At 41.9% G+C, this 24381-nt stretch overlaps 1 protein-coding gene across 1 annotated transcript; it reads right to left on the bottom strand.

Moving 5' to 3' along the window:
• Positions 1-1084: 1084 nt before the first annotated feature.
• On the bottom strand, positions 1085-22435 carry CHDH (choline dehydrogenase). The gene is made up of 8 exons (XM_060766057.2): positions 21749-22435; positions 17629-18423; positions 14182-14333; positions 11686-11815; positions 11445-11579; positions 9944-10086; positions 5923-6025; positions 1085-2968 (listed from the first exon to the last, which is right to left on the bottom strand). The coding sequence occupies exons 2-8, from the start codon at positions 18377-18379 to the stop codon at positions 2550-2552; spliced, it is 1833 nt and encodes a 610-aa protein (XP_060622040.2). The 5' UTR covers positions 18380-18423; positions 21749-22435; the 3' UTR covers positions 1085-2549.
• Positions 22436-24381: the final 1946 nt, after the last annotated feature.

The raw sequence follows: 24381 nt of genomic DNA, 5'->3' as shown, positions 1-24381 counted from the left end.
ATTATGTGGCAGAACACATCATTTCTATGTAAAATCCCCACAGATCAAGACAGATCAAACAGCAGTCAAATCACTTAATCCAAACACAAAGTCAGTTCACACATTCTGTTCTCTGATAATTTATGCTCAGTTTTGCTAAGAGACACCAATCATCTTCCAAAATTGCCACCTAAGAACAAGAGGTGGGCCTGACAGAGCCTGCAAGTCCAGCATTGTTAGCTGGCCAACCCCATTTGCTGGCTGCTGGTGACATGATGGCACAGATGGGTGCTCTGCAACATTACTTTCATGGCACCCTCTGTATCTTCCAGCTACTTTGCTGAGGCAGGACTGAGATTTTATGTATATATTAAAAATTAATCTCCAAATGGTTGAATCCACAGAAGTGGAGTACAAAAATACTATAGCACCTGACTCTACTAAGAGATTTTCTGCATTGTTTCTACTTCAGCTGGGTACTATAAAAACTTTGTAATTTTTCAGCATTAGTGGTTTAGATCCAGCTGTTTATGCTAGCATAAAGATTTGTTGCACTGGTGAACATGATTACCGTTCTATTGTGAAATAAAGCTGCTAACGGCTGCCCTGCCAGCTCCCAGGGAACTTTCAAGTTACCAGATGGACAGAGATGATTTCTGTTGTTGTTGTTGTCGTCTATTTGTTCAGTCACTTCTGACTCTTCATAACCTCATGGACCAGCCCACGCCAGAGCTCCATGTCGGCTGTGGCCACCCCTAGTTCCTTCAAAGTCAAGCCAGTCACTTCAAGGATACCATCCATCCATCTTGCCCTTGGTCGGCCCCTCTTCCTTTTTCCTTCCATTTCCCCAGCATCATTGTCTTCTCCAAGCTTTCCTGTCTTCTCATGATGTAGCCAAAGGACTTCATCTTTGGCCACATTATGTAATGATGCTTCTGCTGCATCATTACAATGCCTTCAGCAACATTACCTCTGTAGGTATGGTTCCTCCTCCATTACCACTGGCATAGTTACATTTTACTCCATAGTATCTTGGTCAAATTTTTCTTACCACTCATTTCTTTTTCTCTTTGCTGCATCTTACAGACTGTAATCATGTAGAAAATGACAGTTTTGTTTTTTATTGATCTACAAGGTTCTTTGGAAGTGGAAAATAAAACAATAAAAATATTAAAGTGACATGATTTCTACACAGCTGATAGAGATCTCTGAAAGCATGTCAAGCATGAAATAACAACAGGCTGATGAGTACAACTGAGATACTTTGATTATCTCTTTTTCCTCTTTTTCTTTCTTTCTTTATTTTTGAACTAAACATTACCTGAGAACACTTGTCTAAATTACATCATATTATTCATATGATCCAGTGCAAAGATATTATTGTAACAAAGAAGAATCATTTGGATCACAAGCAAAACTCATTGGGATTAAGATAGCAAGGCAGAAGATAAATCCCCTTTCATGACTTTCAATGGAAGTTGTCAAGATTTTTTTTTTCTTGGATGCACACAGCCAGCTTGGTGTAGTGGTTTGAGCACTGGACTAAGGCTAGGGTTTGAATCTCTGCTCAAGCTATGGAAACCAACTGGTAGACTTTGGACATGTCTCTCAGTCACAGGAAGACAATAGCAAACCCCATTTGAATAAACCTTTCCAAGAAAACTCCATAATAGGATTGCTATAGATTAGAAATGGCTTGAAGAAACACAAAAATAAAACCATTAGTCTTACTTAGCTAGATCTGAGGAAGCATGCTAACATCCATTTCACCTATAACTCAGAATAAGCAAGAAGGTTAAATTTCAGCCCAGCTTGGATAACTGTTTTTCTAGCTATTTGAAAGAAAATTCAAGATTAGAGATGCAAAATGCTGGAAAAGGCACAATTTGCTCCCATGTTTCCAAGCATCTCCCCTAAAATGAAGAGACAGAGAGGAACCCCCCCCCCCAATATTCCAGTCATACTCCCAAGTCTTTATATCTCAATTCATGATGACAGATCAGCTCCATCACAAGACACCCATGTCTATCTCTTTTCCTTGTGTGACATCTTACTTATATTGTAATCTTGAAAAATGCAGCTGCCAAATTAACTATTAGCAGGCAACATAGGCAACTGTCTGGGTTGCAGGGCAAGATATACATGCTTCAAACAATAACAAAAAAATAATCAGCAAACATAATGATAAATTTTGTGTCATTTGCCCAGTAGTTTCTGAGATAAGTTGTTATTACAAGGCAGTATAATCAACTCATTCTAAGTAACTTCTATAAGACATCTCATCACTTCAGTTGGCTGCAACTGGAAGTGGCTTTGGATTTGTTATTATAAAAGAAGTTAACATTAAAAAGACAACAAGACAACAAAGCTATAGGACTCTACAGAAAAACACACACTAATAAGTTCTCTGAAGAGGTGGATTGCAGGCCACGAAAATGTATGCCAAATAAAACTTATTAGTGGCTATGAAATAAGGCAGAGCTTTTTATATTTATTCTCACAGCAAAGTTAAGGACACGATTCATATACTGTGAGAAACGTCTGCATCCTGGACACAAAACAGGAGGTAGTTAGCGCTGGGTTTCCAGAGTTTTGGGTTTATATACAGGCACATTTTTCTCTTGCAGTGAGGGCACACCCTTGATTATATCAGCAGCTTTCTCTGCTAACATGATAGTTGGGGCATTTAAATTGCCACTGACAATACTAGGCATTATTGACGCATCGACCACTCTGAGGTTTTCTGTTCCTATAACTTTGGTCTGGGGATCCACTACAGCAGTCGTATCAGAACTCTGTCCCATTTTACAAGTGCAGGAAGGATGATAGGCACTATCAGCCTTTTTTCGTATGAAAGCATCAATTTCTTCATCTGACTGAACATGGTCTCCAGGTTGAATTTCAGGCCCACGGAATTTATCAAAGGCTTTCTGAGCAAAGATCTCTCTAGCCAACTTCACACATTGCCGTAATTCCCAGACATCTATTTCTGAAAAAGAAAAGGAGAGGAGAAGAGGAAGGCAGTGGTTCTGAACATATTTAACACTGAACAATACTTCTGTACAGTATATGTATTGCGTAGAGGCAATGTCCAGCCAAAGCAAGTCAAAAACAGCCAAAACATGAAGCAGGAACAGGTGGGAAATAATGTCTATGTTTTATCATATTTTTGCTTTTTAAAGCAGAAGTAGAAATCTTTTTCCACACATATAAAATCTTAATAATTGGAAAGGCCAAAATATCCACTTTATGGCTTTCAGTGGAATGATAATTTTAATATTCCTTTTCTCATTGCTTATGGAGAGAACAATCCTAACCTTTTTCTCCACTATGCAAAAAGCACTGTAATCATTAAAAGTTTGAGTATTTTGATTATGACTGCATTGGTTACGCAATTCAATTCAGCTACTTGGTAACTACAAGTATAATGGCAATTTGTGTAAACTGAGCTATTTGTAAAAGACTGAGGAATTTATGGCTCGTATCTGTATTCTGCAACTGAGTGTGATGCTTCACATAAGCAGTTCCATATAAAAAAGAGATCAAATACAACCACCAAGGAATAGATGGAAGTCAACTTTTTTTCTTTTTTCTTTTCTCTTTTCATTTTTCGTATCTTTATTCCCCACTTTTCTTTAATCACATTGTTCTCTCACTTTTTATGTAAAAGGAACTTTCTTTTTTATCTTCAATAAAAAATTATGAACAAAAAAGAAAGAAAAAAGTGAAGGCACAGAAAAAAGTCAGGAGGGAAACTGGATTTTCTGTAAATCCTTTTTTTCTGGAAAAAGGAGTTATATCACATTTATTTTGGAATGATAGATTAAAATTTAAGACATCGTATTTGTATACATGCTTTCCCCATTTCCTTTAAAAAAACCTGTTATTGGGTAAATTTCATATAAGACTATTAGGCATGTGCAAACAATGAAAAATATGTTTCAATGCTCATTACTAAATTAGGAGAGGTGGTGAATCATTTCTAAAGTGTTTCTAAAATATCATTAAGGGTGCATATCATAAGTATAATGATATAACAATTTTTTGTTAAGTAATTGTGCAAGTGGGGAAGCTTCTGGGGCTTCTTTCTCCCTCGTTTTTATAGCTATTGGGGTGAAACTTTCTACAGTGGTTAAACACATTTACCACTGTTACTCCCCCCATTACGTTTTGGAACATTTCACCCATCCACTGAGTTTTGGACATTTTAAAAAGTTTTTATGCACAACCCCCCCCCCTTAAAAAAAAAACCCTACAAGAGCTATATCCTTGAATTTCTATTTTCAATGACACAACATAACAAGGGCATCATTACCCCTGAGTTTCAGAAAAAATTATTTTTAGGGAATTTTAACCAGCATAAACTTAATAGAATTATTCCACTGGAAGACCTCAGGGGTCGTCCAGTCCAACCCCCTTCTGCCAGGCAGGAAAACACAGTAAAAGCACCTTCAACTGATTCCCATCCAGCCTTTCAAATAAATAAATAAATAAATAAATAATAGGAAACCTACTAGATAGACTCTGGAGTTATTGCCTCTCAACTTTGCCTACCTCATAGGGTTGATTCAACTCCCAACAACCCCCTTTTATCTTGAAATCCCTTTAGAGAATGAACACGGGTTTTCCCCCACCAAAACTTTCAGGGAGGAGAAGGCACAAGGCAGTAAGCAGATTCTGGTAAATGTGGTTTGGGAAAGCAAGGACCCCTGTGGCAGAGAATTAAAAAGGCCCTGTCCTAAACTACATTTCACAGAATTCTGCTTGCTTCAGAATATTGGGGTTGCCCTCATTAAAGCCTCAGTGTTATGCCTCTGCCTGTCTCTCTCTGAGCCAGCCATGTGCTGGGGGAGTTTCTTCCTTGCACAGCCATCCAGCCAGGCATCCCTCTTTCTCTCACCACCCCTTTGGGGAAAGAACAGGGCTCCTCCTTCCATTCTGGCCTCACCTCAAGGCCTTTTGGGGGAACCAAAGCCAGCCATTTTGGGGGAGAAGTAGAGCCTGTGACTGAGACCTGGAGCTATTTACAAGACTTGCATAACTCTTCTGAAAGTCATAGGTCAGTGTTTTGAATCTTAAGTTTTTTGCATGGGCACCCCTTGCATTTCTTAATATCACTTTCCATGTTCAAACTTTACAAAATAGATATGACAAATTACAAACAAAGTTTTGCCCTAGACTATATACAATATTGAATCAATGCAATTCCTGGTCTTGTTTTCATTTTCTGAATTCTTTTTATGAGAATAAACATTTAAGGCTATGGATGACTACATTAGATTAATAATTCCCTTTGTTTTGTTAAATTTGATGGCTTCTTATGGTCTTTTCTCCATTTTTTGCCTGTTTCACATTAATTGGCAAAACTATGGAAGTTGTTATAGCTCCAGCATTCCTTACACTTTGTTACCTTGTATCCACATTTGGTAAAAAAAAATAAAAAGTAGGCATTTCACTTTTGCTGTGCAAACCCCTCACAAGGATGAAAAAAACATTATTTTTACTTGTAAGAACATCTCCCTGGAAATTTCTGCTGAAGTTGTCCACAGAATCATGCTGCAGGACATACAAATGCCTAAATAAAGGTTCTCTCTAGGAATCTCTAGGTTCTCCAACAGGATTCTATGGTCAACACCTAGCAAATATTTGCTGGAGAAACTAGAGATTTCTGAAGAGGGGTTCTTTATAGGAAATCTATGTTCTGCACCATACAGCTATGTTGGAGGACCTAAACATAGGGGCAAAGCATTAATCAAACCTATTAATCAAATATGTGAATAATCAAATCTGCAAAAGTTAAATCCACTAATGCAGCAAGCTGACTCCACAGACACAAAAATAAAGTGGCCCTACCTATCCAAGGGATATAAGTGTTACTGATAGATGTGTTAGGACCATAAACTGAAAAGATAAAGTCCAGAACATAGCCAACACTGTCTTTACCTGTAGACAAATAGTTTGGTTCAAGGATAGGATGCTCCCTGGGGTCAGCACTTTTCAGCTTCAGCCATCCCATGCTGGTACTTCGCATGGGACCAATATGGACCTGGAATAACCCATGGAAAAGGTCATAAATCATCCAGCAAGGAACTATTCTGAATCAGAGTTTCCTTATACATTTTCTGGACACATTATGATATTGGTTAGACTATTTTGCCAGGTTTCATAAACCATGGTTCTGGAAATCAGGAATGAGCAAAGGGGCAAAGCATTCCTTTCTCACCCTTTATCCCTCTTTTACCATTAAAAGCTTCACAAGAAAAAAAATCTGACTTGTATTATGCTAGAGTTTACTCTTCTACCCAGACTAGGGACTTGAGAATAATGTCAATTAACAATCAAAGAAAACAAGGTACAAATAGATTCATAAATACATTAGAATTCCCTTTATTTTAAAGCAAGTTAGCTGTTGCAGAAAATCTCTAACACAGATTTTATTCTATAGTATATATTATGACTCTAATATATATATATATATATATATATATATATATATATATATATATAAGAATATATATACTCTAATATATAGTATATATTATGACTCTAATATATATTATGACTCTAGCAAAGGGTCACCGCCTTGTTGTGGCGCTGGAGCTTGAGCACCTCAATGATGTCATGAGCGAAACCGTGAAGGGCCACCCAAGACGGGACGGTCGTGGCAGAGAGGTCAGACCAAGCGTGATCCCTGGGGAAGGCAACGGCAAACCACCCCAGTATCCTTGCCAAGAAAACTAAATGGACCAGTACAACCAGAGATATGTCGGTATGCCATTGGAAGATGGGACTCCCAGGTCGGAAGATGGCCAAAATGCTACTGGGGAGGAGCAGAGGATAAGTTCAACTAGCCCCAGATGTGATGACGCAGCTAGCTCAAAGCCGAAAGGAAGGCTAGCGGCCGACGGTACTGGAGGTGAACGACGAATCCGATGCTCTAAAGATAAACACACCATAGGAACCTGGAATGTAAGATCTATGAGCCAGGGCAAATTGGATGTTGTTATTGGTGAGATGTCAAGACTAAAGATAGACATTCTGGGGGTCAGCGAACTGAAATGGACTGGAATGGGCCACTTCACATCAGATGACCACCAGATCTACTACTGTGGACAAGAGGAACATCGAAGAAATGGAGTAGCCTTCATAATTAATAAGAAATTCGCTAAAGCAGTACTTGGATATAACCCAAAAAATGACAGAATGATCTCAATTCGAGTGCAAGGAAAGCCTTTCAACATTACAGTGATCCAAATATACGCCCCAACCACAGCTGCTGAAGAAGCAGAAGTAGATCAGTTCTATGAGGATCTCCAGGACCTACTGGATAATACACCAAAAAGAGACATTATTTTCATTACAGGAGACTGGAATGCCAAGGTGGGAAGTCAAATGACAACTGGGATCACAGGCAAGCATGGTCTGGGAGAACAAAATGAAGCGGGACGCAGGCTGATAGAATTTTGCCAGGAAAACTCGCTGTGTATAACAAACACTCTCTTCCAACAACCTAAAAGACGGCTTTATACATGGACTTCACCAGATGGTCAGCACCGAAATCAGATTGACTACATCCTTTGCAGCCAAAGGTGGCGGACATCCATCCAGTCGGTGAAAACAAGACCTGGGGCTGACTGTAGCTCAGATCACGAACTTCTTATTGCCCAATTTAGAATAAAACTAAAGAGATCAGGGAAAATACACAGACCAGTTAGATATGATCTCACTAACATTCCTAGCGAATATACAGTGGAAGTGAAGAACAGATTTGAAGGGCTAGATTTAGTAAACAGAGTCCCAGAAGAACTATGGACAGAAGTCCGTGACATTGTTCAGGAGGCGGCAACAAAGTACGTCCCAAAGAAAAAGAAAACGAAGAAGGCAAAATGGTTGTCTGCTGAGACACTGGAAGTAGCCCAAGAAAGGAGGAAAGCAAAAGGAAACAGGGATAAGGGGAGATATGCCCAGTTAAATGCGCAATTCCAGAGGTTAGCCAGAAGAGACAAGGAACTATTTTTAAACAAGCAATGCATGGAAGTGGAAGAAGACAACAGAATAGGAAGGACAAGAGACCTCTTCCAGAAAATTAGAAACATTGGAGGTAAATTTCAGGCAAAAATTGGTATGATAAGAAACAAAGATGGCAGGGACCTAACAGAAGCTGAAGAGATCAAGAGAAGGTGGCGAGACTATACAGAAGATCTGTATAGGAAGGATAATAATATTGAGGATAGTTATGATGGTGTGGTGAATACATTAGAACCAGACATCCTGAGGAGTGAGGTTGAATGGGCCTTAAGAAGCATTGCTAACAACAAGGCAGCAGGAGACGACGGGATCCCAGCTGAACTGTTTAAAATCTTAAAAGATGATGCTGTCAAGGTGATGCATGCCATATGCCAGCAAATATGGAAAACACAAGAATGGCCATCAGACTGGAAAAAATCAACTTACATCCCCATACCAAAAAAGGGAAATGCAAAAGACTGCTCCAACTTCCGTACAGTGGCCCTTATTTCTCATGCCAGTAAGGTAATGCTCAAGATCCTGCAAGGAAGACTCCAGCAATACATGGAGCGAGAGTTGCCAGATGTTCAAGCTGGGTTTAGAAAAGGCAGAGGAACGAGAGACCAGATTGCCAATATCCGCTGGATAATGGAGAAAGGCAGGGAGTTTCAGAAAAACATCTACTTCTGCTTCATTGACTATTCTAAAGCCTTTGACTGTGTGGATCATAATAAATTGTGGCAAGTTCTTGGTGGGATGGGCATACCAAGCCACCTTGTCTCTCTCCTGAGGAATCTGTACAAGGACCAAGTCGCAACAGTAAGAACTGACCATGGAACAACAGACTGGTTCAAGATTGGGAAAGGCGTACGGCAAGGCTGCATCCTCTCACCCAACCTTTTTAACTTGTATGCAGAACACATAATGCGATGTGCGGGGCTGGATGAATGCAAAGCTGGGGTGAAAATTGCTGGAAGAAACATTAACAACCTCAGATATGCAGATGACACCACTCTGATGGCCGAAAGCGAGGAGGAGCTGAGGAGCCTTCTAATCAAGGTGAAAGAAGAAAGCGCAAAAGCCGGGTTGCAGCTGAATGTCAAAAAAACCAAGATTATGGCAACAAGAATGATTGACAACTGGGAAATAGAGGGAGAAAATGTGGAGGCCGTGACAGACTTTGTATTTCTAGGTGCGAAGATTACTGCAGATGCAGACTGTGGCCAGGAAATCAGAAGACGCTTACTTCTTGGGAGGAGAGCAATGTCCAGTCTCGATAAAATAGTGAAGAGTAGAGACATCAGACTGGCAACAAAGATCCGCCTAGTCCAAGCCATGGTATTCCCTGTAGTCACATACGGATGTGAGAGCTGGACCATAGGGAAGGCTGAGCGAAGGAAGATCGATGCTTTTGAGCTGTGGTGCTGGAGGAAAGTGCTGAGAGTGCCTTGGACTGCGAGAAGATCCAACCAGTCCATCCTCCAGGAAATAAAGCCCGGCTGCTCACTGGAGGGAAGGATACTAGAGACAAAGTTGAAGTACTTTGGCCACATCATGAGGAGACAGCAAAGCCTAGAGAAGACAATTATGCTGGGGAAAGTGGAAGGTAAAAGGAAGAGGGGCCGACCAAGGGCAAGATGGATGGATGGCATCCTTGAAGTGACTGGACTGACCTTGAAGGAGCTGGGGGTGGTGACGGCCGACAGGGAGCTCTGGCGTGGGCTGGTCCACGAGGTCACGAAGAGTCGGAGACGACTGAACGAATGAACAACATATATTATGAAAGAGAAAAGACAACTGCATTCGGTTTAACCCTCTAGCTGAGGGGGAGGGGGAGGAGGACCAGTGACTTAAAATGGACACAATCTTGCCCTTTACTTCACAAAATGGCAACAGAGAAAGTATTTCAACTGTCTAGGAACTTCTTCATGGTGATTTGTGTCTAGGTACTACTCACCTGGTAAGCCTCCATCTGGGAATCAACACGTCCATGGTCAATGACTTGAGAAGGGAGGAAGTGGAACTGAATATCTGGGTGAGAAATTTTTGGCCGACTTCTAATAAATCCACCAGTCTCCAAGTGAGCAGAGGCTCCCTTACCTGGAAATGGGGACATCATGGACCAAATTAAAAAAAAATCATGCATCAAGATTTAAAAACCACACAAACAGTTTCAATTTCAGCACCCTACATCACATGAAGCACTAACAACCCCCCCCCCCCCCGCCGAAAAACCCTAAAAAGTAAAAAATACTTTCCTGGCCACCATTACCTTGCTGCTGGCTGTCTCCTGGCACATAGAAATGATGTGCCAGGAGGAGGCCGCCAGCAGGGTAATGGTGGCCAAGTAAGTAATTTGGGGGAGGGGTGGGGATATCATGGGTTTTCTGGGCTCCAGGAGCCCGGAATTCCTGAGACAGCTGTGTGGATTGGGCCCAGAAGCTGCGCAATGTGACCCCTGGAGCCAATCCACACAGGGCCCACAGATAAAAGCACGGGAGCTCACGCATTTTGCGAGCTGTGGCGATGTGCACTCAATGAGATATCTGGTGAATTCAGAAGACAGAAGGTGTGAAATATATTATGGTCACACTGTGATGAAAACAAGAGTCAGGAAGAGGTCTGAATACTAGCAATGAAGTAGTAAGAAGAGTAGGGACCTTGGGATGAATCTGCCCCCTGCCCCAGCAAGACACTTGCACCTCCTTCCTCATTATTTGGTGGTTTCCAGATTTTGTACCATAATTTCCTATTCTAAACAGATTAAAAGTCTCCCCCAAGGCTTACACTGCTGTCAGTAAAAGTTCTAAACTAAAATATGGTCTTAGCCTTTTGTCTTTGGTCCTGCCTGTCACAAGATTATGGCTTTCAGCGACATCTCAGAAACTGATTTGGTCCTTTGACTGAAATTAACAGCCCCTCAAAGGCCAGATCTACACTGCCCTATAAAACATTGGTCTCGGTGTTTTTGTTCTTTTTATCACTTTGGGCTAGTGTTGCTGGGTCACACTGCTGCTAATAAGTTACTCTGCTGTACATTTATGAGGAGGGTCTTCTGTTAATAAGCCCACTTGCCCAACATACACTGCCAGATAATCTGGGATAAGGAGATAATCTGGGATCGGATCCTGGGATATAGGGCAGTGTAGATTCAGCCTAAACCCTTCTTACAACACTTTCTTTAAAAGGTAAGGAAGAATACAGGCTTTTCAGCAGTACTTAGCATGTTTTCAGCACTCTATAGCACTCATTTTAATGTGTTTTATCTCATTAATCCTTATAATAACTATGTAACGATGTCTAAACTTGGCTCAAACCCATAATTAATCAGTAGTCAAAGGTTATTTACATTCACAGTACATTAGTTCAAGTGCATAGGCAATCAATTTTTATTTCAAAAGCAAATTGATATCATCATCCAAAAAAGAGCATAATGGGACAATAATTTTAAATCATACCTGTACTTTTCAAGAACCATTCAAGGCCAATCATGATCATTTGAAGAGGCTTTTGGGCCTTATACAGTGTTATCGGCTGAGTGCACTTCTGTTGTACATATACTTCTAAATGATCTTGAAGATTTTGTCCAACTCCTAGCAGAAATGAGAAACACCAACGAATGTATCTCAAAGCAAATACATATAACAAAAGAGCTAAGGGAACCTTATTTAGTTCAATTATATTTTATTTTGTACAAACCTGGAAGGTGACATACAACAGGGATTCCTAATTTTTTGAGATCATCTGCATTTCCAATTCCAGAGAGCATAAGGAGCTGTGGAGAATTTATGGCACCCCCACTTAAAATGACTTCCTTGCTAGCAAAAACCTGAAAGAAAAGAAAAATAACTGTAAATAGTGGTAGTTTTAGAATGGAATTAATACCATTAAAAGCCTTCCCAGAAAACAACTTTGCCATATCTGTGGCATTTTCTATATCACAGATTCTGCAAACATGGCTTCAAGCATCCAAGATTTGAACATATTGTTTTAAAAATCCCAAAAGCAAACCTTGATTTTGGGATACATTTTTACTAAGCTATTATATCTAATACAGTGATACCTTGAGTTAAGAGTGTAATTTGTTTTGTGGCTGAGCGCTTAACCCAAATAGCTCTTATCTCAAAGCAAAAAATTCCCCATTTTTGTTATGCGTTTTGAATAAGAAAATGTAGTTTATAAATAATAAATAATATATAAATGCACATTCATGTGAAACAATAAAATAAGATAAACTTCTAAATGGTAGAAGCACAAAGTGAAGAGGCAGAAACATCATTTTCTTCATACTGTACTAATTCCAGCCTTCCTCCCTCTCTTGCTCTCTCTCATTCTCTCTCTGTTCATGAAACCAAGCTTGGGTGCTAGTGCTCCCTCTAGCACTTCATCTTCAAGCAAAATGCCGCTTGTATGTCAAAGCAAAACCCGGGTCGAGTGATGGCTTTTAATTCAAAATGTTCTTAAGTTAGAATGTTCTTCAGTTAAGATCTCATTGTATAAGCTTCAGCTTCAATGGATTTTTGTATCCACAGTGGCTGGGGGGAGCTTCTCAGATCAACCAACAGTGGATACCTAACGTACACTTTACTTGAATTAGGCCTACAGTTTTCAAATTCTAGATGGCTAATATGAGATGACTGCTTAACATTAATCATACCATTTCTACTTAAATATGTCCTACCATGAGAGGACACTACATGAGCATTTCTTTGAGACTAGGATGAATTTGATTTCCTATTTTTTAGCTATGTCAACTGTTTAGTAAGTTAAGTATTGGATCAAAAATGTTTACTGCTTCTAAACCACAGTTGGTGCTTTTACTCATTACCCCTTACTCTGAAGTGTTAAAAAAAGTGTATAAAAGCACATGTCTCTTGCTAAACAACAAGTGGTTATTCATGCATCACAGGTCCTTCATTTTTAAAGTCATTGCCCAGGAAACCTTGAACAAATGGTTTTGATGAAGGCAGAAAAACTCTAGAAATAATGCAACAAGTTAAACAGCACTGTCATTTTAAGCTGTTTAAGCCTTGTTATGATATATCGACGGAGGCCAAATCCACTTGTTTAATTAATGCAGTTTGATGCCACTTTAACTGCCATAGTTCAACACGCATTTTTCCTTGCTGATGTGTAGTTTTGGGGTGCAATATGTGCTTTGTCTTGCAGGGAATATTGGGAGGTGGCTAATATTCTTTAACCAGGAATTTTGAACCTAATATGCCTTACCATGACAAGGAATGTGTGGTTTAGGAGTTGCCCGGCATGAAGCACTGCGATCTAGATCTACACTCTAGAATGTATGTAGTTTGTTATGGTTCAATGCTATGGGATATGGGAGGTGTAGTTTTCTGCCAAGTTATGCTGGTACACCAAACTACAAGTCCCATGATTCCACAGTGTTGTTGTGGCAGTTTAAGGGGCGTCAAACTGCATTAATTCTACAGTATAGATGCATATTGTAGATGAGAAGAAGTATATTGGCAGTTCTTTCCGTTTTTAGCATGCAGCTTGCAGTTTCTTCTTTTCTCTTAACCTTCTCAGCATTTTCTTCATGCCTCTTTCCTTTTCTTCCCTAGAAGCTCTAGAGCACTGAATGCTGTACCCCACTTCAAGTCACAAGGAGAGGTGGGTATTAAATAATTATCATCACCATCATAATCACCATCACTTTCAATTGCTTCCTGGGTTTAAAATCCATCCTCTAGCATATGTCTGATAGTAAGAATCTGTTTTTACAGTCACTTTGCTCTATGAACAACATTCACCGCTGACAAGAAAACCTAGTCCAAGAACATTCATTTGGATTATTCACTTCACATGTTTACTGAAATTTTGTATACACTGATTCCTTATCCAATATTGTAATATTTGAAATTCCCCACTGCAATAATTTAGACAGCTTCATTCTTCAATTTTGTCCAATAAAATCTCCCAGAGAAAAAGCTCTGTGTGAATGAAGAACATCATTAGCTGGAGGATATCTGCAGGAAAGTGGAGTTAGGTTTGCCCTCTCCCTTGATCACATCATTTTGGCATTGGTTCTGGATTAATGAAGGAGATGAAATTTATCTATCATTTAATTTGTCTCAACAGTTGATTTTCTAACACTACAGTAAACTTGTTTATAGCCATAATGCAGTAAGAACAAGGGGTTTTTTATTTTCAAAAAATAAAAAATAAAAATAATCTTACTTTTTTCTTCTCTCCATTTTTAATATATTCAATGCCAATGGCTTTTGTGCCTTCAAACAAAATTTTTGTTACAAATGTGCTGTCTTCTGCAGACAAGTTGGGACGTGATAATGCAGGGCGAAGGTAGGCACTAGCTGTGTTCCATCTGAGACCTATAAAATACATTGTTATGTTAACGGTTACCAAACTAATGTGCAACATTGATTGTCTGTACTATTGTAATATATAAGCAATTTGCTTTTTAAAATATTATTATACAATTGTCCCTCTACATTTCCAATTAAGCATTAATGGAGTTGATTATTCACAAATGACTGTATTTGCTATCCTATGTGCAATAAAAAAATATGGTCCACAGAATCACATTGGAGGACCTAAAATGCCTAAACAAGTGTCCTCACCAATTAAAAAAAGTGTTCATGATTTAGATTCATAGCTGTAATTTTTCTATTTTTGCTGGGACCCTATGCCCCTAACCCCATGAAAATTGAGGATCAACGGCATATTCTTTATTCTCCTGAGTCCAGACCAGCAACTGGTGAGCTACATCCACAGAAAGCTTTGTGTGTGCATGCATGCACCCACACACATCTTTGTGTGCATATGTGCCCATACATTTCCCCACATGCAAAAGGATCCAATGCTGTAAATCTACTGATAGAACTATCTCCTTCCAAGTACAGGGAAGAAGCTGTTTATCTCCTCTGCTCCTGTCCTCCCAGTTGCTGTCATAATGCCCCAGGCATCCACAAAACCGGCTCCATTGTCTGAGAAACCCTGTGGAGCAAGTTTTATGGAGGGCTGCAGGCAGTAAGGGAGAGACTATTCCATTGCTATAGCAGACATCCACCAATGCAGATTTAGCCGTCATCATCGGTCATCACTCATGTCCAAGTATGATTGACTTCCAAATGTGGTGTCTTGGCAGTGGGTCCGTAGGTTTAGTATGCAAGATGCCATAGATGAGTTGGGAGGGATAGGGATTAGATCAGGAGGTGCTCTTATTACATCTTTTGGGTTATCCATACAATACTGGCCCAGTCTACAGCATTAGGGAGAGAACAGAATATCCAACACCTTGTGCTCTATTCTCAAAGTGCAATTGAGTTACTCCCAGTTTCAACATTTGTCAAGAATGATTATGCTACAATATACATCACTCTCATGTATAAATTGGGGGTAGGTTTGAGGGTCGGAATTATGTATTTTGAATGATCCATGGATAAGCCCAGGGGTATTTTACAGGAGGGAAAGTAGTACTACCACAGGCCACTGCCACCACAATTTTTCTGCCTAAGCATTCCTATCCAGGCCTTTCACAAGTGGAGTCACTAGGGGGATGTGGATTGCTCTGGCTGACAGAATCACAGAGGAAACACCAAATGATGGCCACTGCTGCAACTTCCAGAATCCTCCAACCTACATGGAACACATAGTGTTACCCCTATGCAGCTCCTACCAGGCTTCTCAGAGTGGCTTACAAGCAATTAAGCAAGTGGAAGATTACTGTTCCACCCTTTGCTCAGGCTGTCTCCAGTCTCACCTGCAGCTGCCATTTCCTCTTTACTGGTGAGACACTGTGTTCATGTTCTTATTATAACTCCTTCCCTGGCTCTGGCAGCGATGCACTTCTTTCTTCTGGTTCTCAAACAAAAGAACAGCCACCATGCTTGGTAGTGATGGCAACAGTCCCAGAGCAGCCCTACGGCACAGTGTTTCCCTCCTCCCCACCCTCACTTTCCTATGCGCTGCCGTCAGACCCCTCTGGTACATTTGGGGGGGGGGGAATGGGGGGCTGGGGGGGAAACTATCCCACTCTTTGGGCTCTCAGAGGTCAAAGGACTGGGTTCACTATGGGGATCGTCCGTGGAACTGCAAAAGCAATCCCACAGGGCTCTCACCTGGAAAGATCCAGAGCTTAACTTAAGGTCCAGAACTTTCTAGGTGTTTCATTAATCCAGAGAAAACTGGAAAATCCCAGTTTTCTACGGATTCATTCAGTTTTACCTGAGGTGTCATTTGTACACATCAGGTAAAAACAAGACAGGTCCCGCATTTTGGGCTTGTCTGGAAGGGTCCTTGGTCTGTTCTGGGAAGCTCAAAAACACTGGCCCCCTCTAATGTTTCTGCCATAATAGAGAAACACTAAGCATCTGCCATCACCATTTTTCTATCCAGGTTAATACTGTAGCTTACACTGACCAATGGATAAACCCAGGTTTTGGGAGTTAGTATATCTAAATAAATTCAAATTATACACAACTTTATACAGTAATCACTCATTTGAGGGCTGAACAATTTCCAGGAAATAGGGGTGCATTGTTTAGTACTGAAACATCTTAGGGAACAAACACTTGAGTCAGCTATGCCTGAAAACCGGCTACTATTTCACATAGAAATTAGGGGAAGGGGTGTTTATACTGCCCTAAGATGAGGGAAAACCCAAATCATGCTACAGGATTGTGGCTTTCCCTGTATTTTCTTACCCAGGGATCACCCACATTATGCATTAAGTGGCTTTCCCTAGGTTAAATTGCATCAGCATGCGTACATTGTGTACATGCTCACAGCCTGATGCAACCCCACACACCAACTTAAAAGGGTTTACATCACTACGTTGCTGAAAACTCTGCCAGTTTCACCTCCTCCAATCTACTTTTAAAACAACATACATAGGCCACATGCTGCTACCGCTGATGGCTAAAGTGGGTAATAGCTGGGAAGGACTAATTATTTGCAGTCACAAATAAGTGGCTTATCTGCATAATGCCTTGAACCTAAAAAATACAGACATCCTACATTGACAGGTTTGACTTTTGTGGATCTGATTATTCAAAGATTTGATCAATATGGTCTTTCTAGGAATCATCAATTCCTTCAGAAGTTGATCATAGAGTTGTGTTGCAGAAACTAGGCATTCTTACAGAGAACACTGACCACAGGGAATAAATCAAAAACTTTTTATAACCCATGAGAGCATCTTTCTAGGAATGTTACTCCCAGATCTCCAGTGCACATCTGACCACAGATGTGCACTGGAGATCCTGGAGTAACATTCCTAGAAAGATGCTCTCATGGGTTATAAAAAGTTTTTGATTTACTGTTTTCCTATTTTGCAAGGGTCCTGCACCCCAATCCTCAGTGAATGTGAAGTGGGTCTTGCATCTACATTTAAGAATTACACATGAATTCAAATGAAGCAAAAATCCAAACAGAAATCACTCGTGTTATCAGAGGTTATTTCACAAGAGCACAACAAAACCTGGCCGCAATCTAGAAAATTCTCTTGGCTAAAATAAACATTTCCAGTTCCGGAGAACCAGCAAATCAATTTGAGTTATCACAGGGCTTCCCAAGAACACAATTTCAAAACAGTTTGTGGTAAGTTAATACAGAGTAATTGTTGTTGGTACACAACGTTCCAAGCATAATATTTTTAAGACTAACCTTTGTGTACTGTCATGTCCATCCAGCCAAAACCTTCTTGCTGAAAACCATTCATATCCTCTGTGAAAGGGTACCCAGCTTGTTGGGCGGCATCCAAGAATGCATGGTGAAGGGGGTTGTTGGTTTTGCCCCTTGATACATGGAGTGGGCCGTTCCCACCTCGATAAGTGTCAGGACCCAGTTCATGAGTCTGTGCTTTTTTAAAGTACGGCAAACAGAACTCATAGTCCCAACCAACAGCCCCTTCCTTACTCCACCTGTTATAATCTTCTGCATGGCCTCTGATGTAAACCATGGCATTGAGAGAGGATGATCCACCCCACACTCTTCCTCTGGGCCAGTACATGATACGGTTATCCATGTGCCTTTGTGGTGTGGTATGGTAATACCAGTTATAATTTTCATCGCACAGGTTGTAGGTCAAGGCAGCAGGCATATGAATCTTCCACAGTAATAGTTTGCTATTTAAAATGGTATCTTTTGGTCCTGCTTCCAGCAGTTTAACAGTGCTGTGAGGATCTTCAGTCAACCGATTGGCCAAGACACACCCTGCGGATCCGGCTCCAACTATCACATAACTGAAAGAGTCTGTTTTTTCAGAACTGGCCTGAGAAAATGCTTGTATTCTCATATTCTGACCACTGAAGGCTTTAGAACCACTTAGCATTTGTATTTTACTAAATAATCTTCCGACATTGTGAAGATGACTGGCAGACCTATATTTTAGAACTTTTTTCATTAAGTAAGACATCTTTTCCTATGTGTCTTCGGGTGGAAACAATAAGAGGATTTCACCTAGAAAAAGAGGCAGAAAAATGTTCCGAACTGAAATGCGTTAGAACCCAAGTCGATAATGTTCAGGCTGAATAGTAGTTTTGGGCTTTGCTTCTGTTGTTTTGAAAGCAAAAACACTGTTAACATTAACTGCTGCTTTCTAATTCTTTTGTATCCACTTATACAACATTGTATAAGCACACTCATTTGCTTAGCTTTTTGGATTTTGTTTTTAAATATTTTCACGTGGTGGATGATTGGATTCATGAGTACAGAATCCATGGAAATGAGGAGCTGACTGGAAATACATTTATATGGAAGAACAAATGTAATAATAGTGATTTCATCGATAACAGATTCCACCTTAAATCACAATTTTATGTCTGGTGTTCAAGATATCATCCCTGGTCTGCCATGCACTGCTGGCAATGATGAAGCACAGAGTTGCACACCTCACTTAAATGTTTATTTATTTATTTATTTAGTACACTTGTATACCGCTAATATCTCAGCCTAAAACGGCGACTCATTGCGGTTTACAACATTTAAAAACAACAATATTCCAATTAAAAATATAAAACACATACATATACAATACACAGTATTGGGCCACCAATACAGACCAATGCATCTCTTAAATTAAAATCATAATCCAATTTCGTTGTCTGTGATTGCCAGTCCTTGATCAGAGATTTCATCGCATCGGATTAGCCGAATGCTTGCTCAAACATCCATGTCTTGAGTTTTTTCCGAAATACTATCAGCGAGGAGGCTGATCTTATCTCTATAGGGAGGGCATTCCAAAGCCGCAGGGCCGCCACAGAAAAGGCCCTGTCTCTCGTTCCCGCCAGCCGCACCTGTGAAGCAGGCGGGATGGAGAGAAGGGCCTCTCCCGAAGATCTTAGGGTCCTGGTGGGCTGATAGGCCGAGATACGTTCGGATAGATATGTTGGGCCAGAACCGTTTAGGGCTTTAAAGGCCAATGCCAGCACTTTGAATTGGGCCCGGTAGCTAATCGGCAGCCAGTGGAGCTGGTACAGCAGAGGAGTTGTATGCTCCCTGCGCCCTGCTCCTGTTAGTGCCATGGCTGCCGCCCGTTGGACTAGTTGGAGCTTCCGAGCCGTCTTCAAAGGCAACCCCACGTGTCATTTTGTGACACCTTTCTTCTATGCAAATCTTAAGGGTGTGTAAAGGTTTTCGGGGGAAGAGGGGGCTGAAAAAACAGATATTTTGGATATTTGTCTTCCACATTCACTGTGCTTAGCAGCATAAGACTTCTGTGAATGTAAAAACTACAAATAAATAAAGTGTTATTTTATTACTTGAGAGAACACTTCTCTAGGACCTCATCATACTAGAACATGGATCCACTTTAAATCCAGTTCCTGCCTCCTGCAGAATTCTGGGGCTTTTAGTTTAAGGAGGGGCCTTTAAACTAGTCAGCCAGGCAGGTCCTGGGCCTCACTAAACTACAAGCCTCGGAATTCTGCAGGAGGCAGAAACCAGATTTAAAGTGGATCCATACTGTAGTGCAGTGTTTCTCAAACTATGCTCCTCCAGATATTAAGGAACTCAGCTCCCAGAAATCCCAGCCAGCTTACCAGCTGTTAGGAATTGTGGGAGCTGAAGCTGAAGCTCAAAAAACACCTGAAGGAGCAGAGTCTGAGAAACACTGGGCACTGTTCTAGTGTGATGAGGATGTTGGAATCTCGAGGTCCTCTCGTGTGGTTCTATGGTCAATGTCTGCTGGAGACTGAATGCTGAATTGCACTTGAGGATCTAGAGCACAGCTTTCCAAATATTTAATATCAGTGGCACATGTTTTAGACATGTATCATTTTGTGACACAATAATTCAATTTTCCTGGCAACTCTGATATTAAACCAACCCCTTATAAGAGATACAGACACAACTTCCACCAGTCATGCTGGAGGACTTGAAGATTAGATGACACTTCCCTATCCCACATTATCTGAGTGTGAACTCAGATAACCCAGTTCAAAGCAGATATTATGGGATTTTCTGCCTTGATATTCTGGGATATAGGGCTGTGTGGAAGTGCCCCTAGAGAAGTGTCATCTAATCTTCAGGTCCTCCAGAATGACTGGTGGAAGTTGACCTCAGAGTTGCACCTGGCTATTGGACAAGGGCGAATGGGAGCTGGAGTCCCAACACAACAGAAAAAAACCCCACTTAAAATCCGGTTTCTGCCTCCTGTAGAATTCTGGGGTTTGTAGTTTTTGGGAGGAGCCTTTAACAGACTCATTAAATTACAAACCCCAGAATTCTGCAGGAGGCAGAACCAGGATTTTAAGTGGATTTTTTCCTGTAGTGTGATGAAGTGGGTCGCAGGGAGCAGGCCCGTAGCCAGGATTTCGTTGTTTTTTTTGGGGGGGGGGGGGGCTAAAAAATTTTCAGGGGGGGTTGGGGGGGCTGAGTTTCGGGGGGCTGAGTCTGAGTGAAAGAGGGTTTAGCCTAGCAAACCTTTTGTATCATTACCCCAATACCCCCATGCATATGGGATATATTGAGTATGGTGATCAGATCATGATATGAATAAACATAACAGTTTAAATAATGCACCAGTAAGGCCTTTTCGTGAGCCACCATAAGAATTTCGGGGGGGGGGGGCTGAAGCACCTCAAGCCCCCCCCCCCCCCCCACATGCCTGGCAGGGAGGCCCCTTCCACACTGCCCCTTTATCTCAGAATCTGATCCCAGATTATCTGTTTATCCCAGGTAATCTGGCAGTGGGGTCTCATATATTCCAGTTTAAAGCAGATAATCTGGGATCAGATCCTGGCATAAAGGGCAGTGTGGAAGGCCTCGGGGAGAGTCCTAGGGCCCTTCCAGATAGGCACTATATCTCAGGATCTGCTGCCAGGTTGTCTCTTTATCCTAGATCATTTGGCAATGCGGACTCATATAAACCAGTTTAAAGCAAATCCTGGGATATAGGGTCTGTCTGGGGACCCTTCCACACAGCTCAATAAAACCCCACATGTGCTGCTTTGAACTGGAATGTGTGGCAGCGTGGACTCAGATATGCCAGTTCAAAGCAGAGAATGTGTGATTGTCTGCCTTGATATTCTGGGATATAGGGCTGTGTGGAAGGCCCTCGAATGAGCGTTTTAATGAAATCCGTGAATAATGAAGCCCCCAAAAGTCCAGGCTCCAAACGCCAAAGGAGGATTGTCAGTACTGTGGGGACGGGGTCCTCCAAGAGGAGGCTGCGTGTGTGTGTCTCCGGCTGGGGAGGGCAAGGGAGGAGGGGCGCTGGGGGAGGAAGGCAAGGCCAGCGAGGGAGGGCTTCCTTCGGACAGAGGCGGGTCCCAGACCTTATTACCTTCCCCCGAGGGCTTGTCTTAGGGCTGCCTCCGGTGGTCACGTCCAAACAACCCGAGCGCTTCCGAGCGGCCTTTGACACGGGGAAGAAGGGCAGAAGAGAGGGAGGGAGGGAAGGAGGCGCTTCTCTGGGGCAACGACCTCTCCCCCCTCCTCTCTCTCTCCCTCCCTCGGCGCCGCGATTGTTCTCGTGGCGTGGAATCTGCCCTTTGGAACTCGCGGGTGGCCGGGGACTGGGGGAACCTCCACGGGGAAGGACACGCCGCCTCCGCACGTCGCGCCCGACTTTTGCACTGAAGGCAACGGAGGTTTCCAACTCTGCGTGACCCACTTCTCGGGTTTCCTTGGGCTTCCTGGGCAAGGAAAGGCTGAGAGAGTTGGCCTTGCTCGCCACCACCGCTGGGCTTCGGCCGGGGAAGTGGACCCTCTTCTTTTGAGTCACTTGATTCCTCTCCTGCGACTCACAGCAACCGTGACAGAAGACCAATGAAACGGGCTGCGTCTACACTGCCCTACAACCCAGTTCAAAGCAGATCGCTGGGATTCAGAAACTGGGCTATCTGGCAGTGTAGATGGGGCCAAGGCTGAAAGCGTTCCGCCACACTGGCTCTTCTATTATTCATGACTGAGGTGGACCTAGGGCAAGCATGGGCCAACTTGGGCCCTCTCTCCAGGTGTTTTGGACTTCAACTCCCACCATTCCTCACAGCCTCAGGCCCCTTCCTTTCCCCCCCTTAGCCGACCCCTGCCACGTGGGAGTTGAAGTCCAAAACACCTGGAGAGAGGGCCCAAGTTGGCCAATACTTCTGCCAAAACTTCTCCCAAAGTGGCACAGGAAGTTAAACCTTTGGGCCACTTTGCGCGCGTGCACAGCAGTGGGAGGTAAAGCTTCCCCAAATGTGCAGGTTGTCACCGCCCGGGGGTGTCGCTTCCCCCCCCCCCCCCCCCAGTTTACTTCGCCCACTCCCTCCCTCCCTCCCTCGCGAGACAGGCCTGGCCGCCGCGAGCGCCTCCTACGCCCCAGGCCCCGCCCCTCGCCCGCCTACCTTGGCTGAGGAACAGGTGCTCAGGACACCCAGGGAAACAGGAAGGAGGAGGAAGGAGGCAGGTTCCCTCGGGGAGCAGACCCTCCCACGCACGCCCCCCCCCCTCCCCACAAATAGATACAGTCACTAGAGATCTCTCCTCTATGATGGTTGTTCCTGGGTAATACATGTCATTTCCTAATTGCTCCTGTCAGGAAAACATTGAGAAAAGTTTATTAAACTGCAAAAACACCCCACAGCACTTTTGATACAGTTTTTCAATGAATATCTCGTAGATTCTTAACAAATTCAACATAGTTTGTGGCAGTCACAGAAACCAAGTTTCTGGAGTATAACAACTACTTTCAAAGTACATGCTGCGCAATTAAACAAAAAAAAAATAACTCTTTAATACCAGGAACAGAAATTTTGTTACATAGTGCAGTTACCATCTATCTATATAAATAAAAATGTAATGTTCATTTGTGGGATTAACATAACTCAAAAACAACTGGACGAATTGACACGAAATTTGGACACAACACACCAAACAGTGCAACGAGTGTCCATCACCCATAAACACACACACACACAAAACCCCAGCAGAACAGACTTAAAAACCCAAAAAATACATACACTCGTATACCTATGCACATGCACACATTCATACACACGTGTATATATATATGCACATATACACACATATACACACACATATACATATACACATACACACACTTATCCACATACATACATATATACACACAAATATGCATATAGACAAGCACACATATACAAAATATGCATGTACACATATAAAAACACAAATACACAAATATATACACACACATATATATGCAAACACATACACATATACACAATATGCATGTACACATAAACACACAAATACACAAATATTTACACACACACACACATACACACACATACACACACACATATATAAGCAAACACACATATATACACAAATATATACACAGATATACACAATATGCATGTACACATATAAACACACAAATACACACATATATATATATACACACACACACATATATATGCAAACACACATATATACACAGATATATACACACACATATATACACACACAAAACATATACACAGACTGGGCCCCAGCAACACGTGGCAGGGGATGGCTAGTGATACCATAAAATGGAACCATGGCCGTTAATATGGTGTCAGACTGCATTACTTCTCAGTGTAGATGCACCCAAGAACAAAGAGGGGAAGGAAGTAGATAGATAACTGGTTGCCCTTCCACACAGCCCTATATCCCAGAATATCAAGGCAGAAAATCTCACAATATCTGTTTTGAACTGGGTTATCTGAGTCCATACTCAGATCATGTGGGATTGCCTGCCTTGATATTCTGGGATATAGGGCAGTGTGGAAGGACCCTGGGTTATCTGATTATCTGGGTTATCCATGGGTGCTGTCTACATGATCTCCCAGTACCTATCAGGAGACCAGGCAGACAGCCCTCACCCCTCTTCAACCCCTGCAAAACCCCATTTAAAAATAAAAGCACTTACCCAGCCTCCATTATCGTCGTGCTGGATCTCTCCTGGCGCAT

Source organism: Anolis sagrei, chromosome 2 (assembly GCF_037176765.1).
Source record: "Anolis sagrei isolate rAnoSag1 chromosome 2, rAnoSag1.mat, whole genome shotgun sequence".
Lineage (NCBI taxonomy): Eukaryota > Metazoa > Chordata > Lepidosauria > Squamata > Dactyloidae > Anolis > Anolis sagrei.
Note: the sequence above shows the minus strand (reverse complement) of the source record. Positions and strands in the feature narration are given on the sequence as shown.